Source organism: Engystomops pustulosus, chromosome 2 (assembly GCF_040894005.1).
Source record: "Engystomops pustulosus chromosome 2, aEngPut4.maternal, whole genome shotgun sequence".
Classification (NCBI taxonomy): Eukaryota; Metazoa; Chordata; class Amphibia; order Anura; family Leptodactylidae; genus Engystomops; species Engystomops pustulosus.
The window spans coordinates 39,647,010-39,656,631 of record NC_092412.1 but is presented as its reverse complement, the minus strand read 5'-3'; the positions used below and the strand labels follow the sequence as shown (position 1 = coordinate 39,656,631).

General features: G+C 42.8%; 1 protein-coding gene across 1 annotated transcript in view; it reads right to left on the bottom strand.

Annotated features, from left to right (window-relative positions):
- Positions 1 to 333: 333 nt before the first annotated feature.
- The window catches only part of WASF3 (WASP family member 3), a 41,434-nt gene continuing 32,145 nt past the window's right edge, over positions 334 to 9,622 (bottom strand). The window contains exons 6-9 of the mRNA XM_072134332.1: positions 7,905 to 8,080; positions 5,274 to 5,540; positions 4,828 to 5,186; positions 334 to 3,688 (exon numbers count right to left, since the gene is read on the bottom strand). Coding sequence (XP_071990433.1) covers positions 3,531 to 3,688; positions 4,828 to 5,186; positions 5,274 to 5,540; positions 7,905 to 8,080 — 960 coding nt within the window. The 3' untranslated portion in view covers positions 334 to 3,530. The remainder of the gene's footprint in view (positions 3,689 to 4,827; positions 5,187 to 5,273; positions 5,541 to 7,904; positions 8,081 to 9,622) is intronic.

Sequence of the window (9,622 nt, the reverse complement as noted above, 5' to 3'; positions counted from 1 at the left end):
TCTGGTAAGAGAGAAACACGGCTGCAGAATAATGCACAAAAATCACTGCAAACACAAGTGGACATTGCCAGTATTTTGGAATGTAGTGGGCAGAGGGGCTCCTGTGATTTAAGCCGCTGTAACCAAAAACCAAACTAAGGCCCCCAACCCTTATCAATCATATAGCACCAAATACCACAATATGAGATCTGCAGTTTAAAGGTTATTTTAATCTAGATAGGCTGAAAAAGTGATCATATCCCTAGAGGTTCAGAGCACTATAATGATACATTGGGATTCTAGGCCGGCGAATGGTCCCCTGGAGTGAAGTTAAGTCTCTTGTGATTTGGATTATATAGGGGTTAAACTTCCTTTTAAGTTATCTCCTATTCACATAACAAGCTGATCAGTGAAGATCTGACTGAGAGGGACCCCCATCGATCATGAGAATGGGACCCTCGATCCAGAGAATAGGGGTCCTGGAATCACTACAAGGTGGAGTGTCAAGCATATGCGGCTTCATTCAGAATTATAAGAGTTTCGGGAAGTGCTGAGCACAGCACTAGGGTAAATCTGGCAATTACATTGTAAAACTCCAAAACATACTGGTAGGTTGATTAGATTGTGAGCCCCATGGGGACAGGGACCGATTTGGCAAGCTCTGTGCAGTGCTGCATAATCTGTGTGCGCTGTATAAATAAAGGAATTATAATGAGTGCAAGAGAAACCAGAGCGCTGTGCTCAGCAATTTTCAACACTACCATACTGTTGAAAGATACTTGCTCCTCCTGATACTCCACGAAGTAGTGGAAAGAACCTCCTTCTACTAATTGCTGGGGTTCCCATTCTCGGGATTGCTTGGATTCCAGCAGAAGGAACCTCACTGATCTGCCTGTTATTCCAGGCATAAATGGGACAACTTACAAAGTTGGTCCAATACCTTTAAAGACAGACTGTGGGCATACCTGGTCCATGCTCAGATTCAGGGTGGTAAATCCAGTGGGGTTTGTCAGCCTTAATTTTGTCATATGCAATAATATATTATCCAGTGTGGATGTAAGATTACTGCTGCAGTTCCATCCTCAGAGGCCTCCATAAATATGGCTGCCTATGTCCGGGGAAGACCACCCAGACCCCTCTGCTCGCTGTATTTTGCCATTAGTACATTCAGCCTAGGAAAATTACTTTCAATAACATTGACGGACGTTGCTGTAAACTGAATTTTTACAGTATAAACATGAAAGATAAAAATAGGAAATGAAAATATGAATTAAATTAAAATCTAAGCCATAATATTAGTATATAGTTTTTTTTAAATTAAAAACTAAATATCACAGTTTTCCAATAGTTTTACAGTTTTCACAGTATGTGATCAATACATGTATCTAGAATTATGGATAGAGGGGTTGAGAATAGAAAATATCGGGCCTCTATTTTTAGAAAGACACGCATCCTTGTCTATGGGTTTTGGTCTGTTATTGCAGGCCAGATCAGTTCACTAGATGCAATACCAAACCCGGACTATGACCAAGAATGGCGCTCATTTACCAAGGTCACAAAATCATTTTAACAACTAAAAAATAATTAATTTTTCATGGAAACTCAATATTACAAGGAGAGAAATATTTCACAAGGATCAGATGAAAAATACAGTAGTAGTAGTAGAGCCATAGATTGATCTGTTCATTTAACCATTCACTGCCAGGGGATTTTGTGCATATTGTGTGTACATATATTACATACAAGATAGGTTCCATGGGTTTGTTCTTAAGTTGAATTTGTATGTAAGTCGAAACTGTATATTTTATAATTGTAGCTCCAGACAATTTTTTTTTTTTGCCCCAGTGACAATTGGAGTTTCAAATTTTTTTTGCTGTGATGGGATCAAGGATTATGAATAAAGCTTCATTACAGACACCTTACAGCTGATTATTGCAGTCTGGGACTAAAGTAAAGCATCCAGAGAGCTTCACCACTAATCACTGCGGGCAGAGGGGTCTTTCTTTAACTAGCGGTTGTCTGTAAGTCGGTATTCCTAATGTAAGATCTCAGCGTAATACAGTAGTATTGTAATGTATGGGTTGAGTATCCACACAATGCGAAAAAAAAATCTGATTTACAGATTTATGATCCACAAGATATCACTTATCTGCTGTGGATTGTGATTCTGCAGTGCAAAGTTTGAGCCTCACCCCTCTGCAGGCAGCAAAACCAAGGGATAAAAACACATCAGATTTCGGGAACATTCTGTAACCACGTGTTAAGATTGGACCTCCATTTATGGCTCAGTTCACACTAGCACTCCAACCTCCGTTAAAAAAAGTAAAGAACATTGGTTTAATGTATCGATTAAAAATCCCATTGACAGTCATCCATTATGTTCCGTTTGGACAGGTATCTGTTATGCGTGTATTTTTTGGACGGTGGCTCCAGTACTTTTTCCTCTGTTTGAATAAAAAACACATGGATAACAGATACCTGAATATTGTAGCTTGAGTTTAAGCTCCTGGTGCCTTTAAAAGTTATGAATTGGAGACTCATTCAGAAGATCAAGGTGTGTCCTTGGCAGTAAAAACACCCAATAGAGTTTTCCTATAATAATGTATTATTAAGGCAGGCGACCATTTATCTACGATGGACGTTGAATGAGCCTACGAAAAATTGCAGGAAAGGCAAACTAATGCCTATTGTACATTGTTATCATATAAGCTGGGGTAGCGGCTGCCAGCACCTTATTCCCATTTTTTTATGGAGAACGACATTTGGTCGACAGCGATATTAGTTGCAGGCCACCTGGTGACTCCATGGTGATGACAAAGAACCTTTGGGTTATTGGACCATCTGAAGCCTCTTGCAGCTTTATTTTTTACCCCAGGGGAGCACAGAGCCCTAGTAATGCCATAATTTATCCAGTTTTGTTGGGTGACACTATAGGGTGTATGGCGGACTAGAGAAGATTTCCACCACAGTAGATATAACACAGAATCACCGACTTATCTTCCCATCGATGACCATGTTTGTGCCTTAGTATCCTCCACGTTGGGAGACATTGTGCCATAGTGATCTCAGCAGTGAATTGTTAACTATTGTGCAGGATTTTTTCACATTTTTACAAAAAGGATCCCATTTCCACTGCCACGATAAGATAATTCTCAAATTATCTGTAAAACTCAACTTGAGACGAATGTACAGAAAACATGTCCGTAAGTTCTGCACTTACTGCTAGGTTTATCTTCCAGTCAATTACTATCATAATATGTCCCTGAGTTTCCACTATGGGAGGTTACACTTACCAATAAAAAAAAAAATCCTACAAAAGTTCTCAATGCCCAGTACATTTACATATCCTCCTTTGCACAGTAATTGAAGGCATACCGTGTGCTTGTTACCTACATACAGACTAGAGTCTTAATATTCATGCTAGTAGCTTGCTTTTTCCATGCAGAACCATCAGCCGTAGGGACACTATATGAAGAACAGACCACCTGCCCGGCCGGCGCTGACTGCAACCCATGTTCTGGGATCGGGTAAGTTACACCGATTAGACGGGATCAGTCAGACCAGTCATTTTCATCAAACTCAGAATCATCTTCAGAGTCGCTGTACTCCACGGCAATGCGTCTGGACAGGATTGTCGCTACGTCGTTTCCGACCGGCTCTCGCTTGGCTTCCTGTTCCCGCTGTTCTTGTACCTTTTTCAACTGTATTCCTGCATAAAAATAATAAATACATTTATACACGTCCATATGTTTTTGTGTCTATAGTCAGTCCCACACTAGGACATAAAGCTGCTAAATCAGGAGTTGGAGGCCATCAATGTAATGCAACAATATACTGCATAACTGCTCAGAGAAAAAAGACCCTTTGTGACCCAGGTTCATTGATACCTGAATGTTCAGGTTAATTTTGGTTAATGTTTTCAGTTCTGTTATTTGCTCTAAATGATATCGTCGGAAAAACAAATAATTACAATTTTTTTTGCATGCCATGTGAGACCTTAACATAAACCTATATACGTCCTATTTGCAAATACCCCGTGCACAAAGTATGTTTATAAAGGTTATGACACTGGCCAATCTCAAATGGCTATATCTCCTGAACCCTGGCACCTAGAAACACAGGTGGGATATTCCCACGGACAAAAGATTCTTAAATATACTCAGGATAACAAAATAACACATTCTCTAATTCACAGTTATTAACATAACAACACATCAATACAGCATTTAACATTTACAGTTCCAACCCGTCTCTATCAGTGCTGGGGTTTATAATTTTGGTTGTCCCTGGGCACAACCGTAAATGTTCTGACTATGGTCGGATTCTTCGCATGAATAGCTTCTCTTGTCTGCACACTGCAGTGTTCTCTGCCTCCTGCCCCTCCTTGACTGCATTACAAGACCAGCTCAGACACAGGCACTTCCTGCCAGCAAACAGCAGTGTACAGAGACCTACTCTACAAGCTACAGGTAAGATAATGTATTTATCCGGGAGAGAGGCATATAGCAGGGCTGACGCTGTGCGCGTTATAGATGAGTTAGAAGAGCTGAGAGTGTCATTGTGTTTTATATTCATCTCATGGATGTCATAATCTCTCATCTCTGATCCGTCTCATCTCTTTTTGTATGTGTCAGATACTAGTGAATGCTCAGAAACTAAATAAGCTAAATGAAAGTGTATATAAATCTGGACCCATGGTACATAATTGTACAAGGCGAACCCACTTTATTCAAATTAGCTCTCTCCAATACATGGAAGCCCCATCAACCAGACATTTATCACCTCTCCCAAGTGTTACCGGTATCTAAATAAAAAATAAAGGATTGTTCTGTAAGACTTTTTACTCACCCATCCTAATAGCAGAGAGCAGATCACTACGAGCGTCACTCGTCAGACCAAGGAGATGAGCTCCGTCAAGGCGTTTTGCTTCCAACACTTTGGCAAAATGCATGGGAGATGAAGAGAGCGATAAAGCTGATGAAGGAGGCCCCGGTGGTGGCGGAGGTGGAGGCCCTGTGACAGCAGAAGTGCTGATCCCACCCAGAGGTGGAGAAGGTGCATATAGTGACCCAGACAACTGCACTCCGGGGGATCCAGGGTGCTGCAGTGGGCTAACAAAAGCAGTTTGGGCTGAGGGAATGAGAGGTGGAGGTGGGGGTGGTGATCCGGTGGGGTAATACTCCATCATCTGTGCCGGCAGAACCCGCCTAGGAAAAGATTTCATGCCATTAGTCCATTATCTCTGCTAAGGCTTTAGCTAGAAATATGAGACTAGTTGCCTAAAGAAGCATTACCTGCACTCAGCCGACGTCAGGGGAGGTGGATGTGGTCCATCCATAGTTGACAGTGGTGGTGGCGGTGGTGGTTGTTGGGGTCTGCTCAAGGTCCCATGTCGTAGTGTGCCGGTGGAGGATCTGTAATCATGTTCATGGGCTTGGTTGGTGCCTATATGATGCATTGACTCTCCCGATCCCACATAAGTTGGGGTCATGGGATGTTGGTGAATGGAGTGGTTTGGTGTTGCAGGATAGGAATATTCTGTCAGATCTGATACATGAGACCTTAAGGAGTAAGAAAAACAAAGTTAGACCCCAGAGTTTGCATGTGAAGAAACGACAATGCTAAAAATAAAATTCAGTCATTTAGTGTTACATGTTGTGTGGTCGTGATATTAACCATTTAGTAATTCCATGACGAGGAAGCAGGGAGTCCAAAAACGGAAAAACGCTGCAGTGTTAAGGGGTTAATGGGCCAATGAGAAAACAGGTCAAGGTGGCAATCCATGAAAACACAGAGCATGTCTAATTTTGCTTTATTTTAAGGAACATGGATCCAACGAAGATGACAGAAAAGGGCGGAGTGCTCATTTCTGGTGGTCCAACTACTGAAACCCCACCAATGTGGATTTTGGAGATTCTGTTTTACTCCACTTTCATGAACAGGGCAACAGACGCTCGTGTCCACTACATTTCACTTCTATTACTCAGCGATAATAGACATGGACATATATATAGCACTCCGTACATGCAGAGAATAACAGGGGCCCTGTACTCTACACGAATGAGGCTCCCCGGGCACTCATTCCCTATCCTGTGGATAGAGAAAGGAAATCAAAATCCATCATGATAAACCAGGGACACTTACTCATAGATCCAGGCACTGTAGTAATCTTATATTTGTTATCCATGGCCTCCTTCCTTCAAAAATCAACATTTAAAATGATGCTAATGAGCTACAAGGCCACAGAGGTGCATTGCCAGAGCCCCTCTGTGCTGTAGCTTCACAGGCTGTTACAGTGTGCAGGAGCACTTTCCCCTCCCACAGTGAGAGATTACAACAGGCAGAGTGAGGGGGGGAAGTGCTGAGGGAGAAGAGCGTGAGACATCACCAGCCATGAGGCGAGTCGAGCCTCTTGCATCAAGCAGCACCACCTGCAGCAAGATAGGGGGCAGCAACAGGGGCACAGTCACCTGCTACACACCAGGTGTCAGCTTGGTTGTGAGACATATAATACTACTCGATGTGGTGGAGCGGGTGCCATTCTATAGCGCACCTCATGCAGGAGTAAGTTCAGGTTCACCCATGGAAGACAGTGTAAGAGCCTGGGAAGCTAAAGCATGGATGGGTTCTGGTATCATCCTCTTTTGGCTCATTAGAATATTTGTAAAAGTTGATTTTAGAAGGAAGGAGGCCATGGATAACAAATATAAGAAGATTAGCACAGTCACGGTGCCTGGATCTATGAGTAAGTGTCCCTGGTTTATCATGATGGATTTTGATGGTAGATTGCTTTAAAGTAGTAGTCAAAATTAATTTCAATAAAGTTATTTCATTCATTTTGGGGTAGTTTTATAAAAAAAAAAAAATCCATAGTGAATCGTTGAAATAAATATAGAGGGGAAGACGGAAGGTCCATATATTACAAGATTGTACACAAGAACTATGGCTAATGGTCTACGACTCCCATTAAAGAGATTTTCTGGCTCACAGTTTTTTCGGCATTGTTTTTTTTGTTTTTATAAATCACCCCATGCTCGCCATGCATATACTATTGGCACCACTGCAATACAATAAGTGCAACTGACCCTTCTCTTATTCGGTCTCCAGTTTGCGTTCATACTCCGTTCCTCTGGAAGAGCTAGAACCATGTTCTTACTATATATTCAATGCTCTGATATTATTATTGATATTATTCCATTTATCAGGTTTGCCTGCCTACCATGATCACAGAGGTTCACAACATAGAGAGGACATGTGGCAGTATATATTTAATATGCCTGCAGCTCCCCCACTGGTAAAATTATGTATTACACCATCAATTAACTGCGGGACAGATCTGGTCCTATGCAGCAAGAGATTACCCCTGTAACCTCTCCCTATACAAGCCAAAATATAATAATAATAACATTCTTAAACAGGAAACATTTATGAGGATGAGCCCTTTCAGTTGAATACTGTTCTTTTAATTTGGTCTTTATAGGTGCCATATTCTCTAATTTCAGCCAATATCTGCTGTTCATACCATAATTATACAATATCCCTGAAGTATAGACATACAGACTGCATTTTAGTGATCTACCAAATCCGCTCCATTCCCTAAAGGTCCCCTGTTCACATAGGTCCTTTAGACGTTAGAATTCAATGAGATTGGTTCAGTATTTGCTCGAGGGACCAAACAGGAATGCAGCCAAGAAACAAATATTAGTTATTTACCAGTTTCAGATCCATTAAAAAAAAAAAATAATCTGAATATAAAAAAATGCATATTTTATTGATTCCCGATTAACCTTTTCTTTTTTTCTTAAAAGAAGGACACCTAGGATGCCCATGTAGTGAAGTGCTTATAGAAGTGATGTGAATGATCAGATCAGTCATGGGAACAGCAGAGTGTCATGGAGAGATTCTGCCGAGTACATCTGACAGACCTAGTATCTGGAGACATGGACCCCTCCGAGGACGCGGCTTGGTATACATTTGGAGACAGCCTGTTGTCCGGCCTGAGCTCTTTGTCAAAGGCCATTATGTTCCACTCCTGACGTCTGTTTCTGGCTTTCCTGACTTTTTTCACTTCACGAGTTGTGCCGTCCACGCGCTTTTGTTCCTGTAACAGCAGAATGAAAAGGGTTCAATTATCCATGGCCTGCCCAGTGACATCACTGTATTGTCACTTCTTGGGTCCACCCAGCGACATCACTGTATTGTCACTTCTTGGGTCCACCCAGCGACATCACTGTATTGTCACTTCTTGGGTCCACCCAGCGACATCACTGTATTGTCACTTCTTGGGTCCACCCAGTGACATCACTGTATTGTCACTTCTTGGGTCCACCCAGTGACATCACTGTATTGTCACTTTTTGGGTCCAACCAGTGACATCACAGTATACTCACTCCTTGGGTCCGCCCAGTGACATCACAGTACATTTCACCTTAAGCCGGCCCAGTGACATCAGTGTACCCACTTCTTGGACCTGCCCAGTGACAGCACAGTGTACCTACTCCTTAAGCCAGCACAGTGACATCACAGTGTACCAAATTCCTTGGGTCCACTTAGTGACATCACAGTGTACTCACTCCTACTGTCTGTCCTGTGACATCACAATGTACTCACTCCTTGGGGCCACCCAAATACATCACAATATGCACACTCTTCTGGCTTGCAAGTGATATCAACATGTATGTACTCCATTGTCCTGCCTGCAACATTACAGTGTACCTGCTCTATGACATCACAGTGTACATTCACTGAACCCAGAGACATCACAAAACGAGCGATCCTTGGATCTGCCCAGTGGGGTCAGATCAGCAGTCCATGCCAGTGCATGTTGACAGTAGACCCACACCTTGGGCCTGCATAGTGACATCACAGTACATGTGCTCCTTGGGCCTGCATAGTGGCATCACAGTACATGTGCTCCTTGGTCCTGCATAGTGGCATCACAGTACATGTGCTCCTTGGTCCTGCATAGTGACATCACAGTACATGTGCTTCTTGGTCCTGCATAGTGACATCACAGTACATGTGCTCCTTGGTCCTGCATAGTGACATCACAGTACATGTGCTCCTTGGTCCTGCAGGTGACATCACAGTACATGTGCTCCTTGGTCCTGCATAGTGACATCACAGTACATGTGCTCCTTGGTCCTGCATAGTGACATCACAGTACATGTGCTCCTTGGTCCTGCATAGTGACATCACAGTACATGTGCTCCTTGGTCCTGCATAGTGACATCACAGTACATGTGCTCCTTGGTCCTGCATAGTGACATCACAGTACATGTGCTCCTTGGTCCTGCATAGTGACATCACAGTACATGTGCTCCTTGGTCCTGCATAGTGACATCACAGTACATGTGCTCCTTGGTCCTGCATAGTGACATCACAGTACATGTGCTCCTTGGTCCTGCATAGTGACATCACAGTACATGTGCTCCTTGGGCCTGCATAGTGACATCACAGTACATGTGCTCCTTGGTCCTGCATAGTGACATCACAGTACATGTGCTCCTTGGTCCTGCAGGTGACATCACAGTACATGTGCTCCTTGGTCCTGCATGGTGACATCACAGTACATGTGCTCCTTGGTCCTGCATAGTGACATCACAGTACATGTGCTCCTTGGTCCTGCATAGTGACATCACAG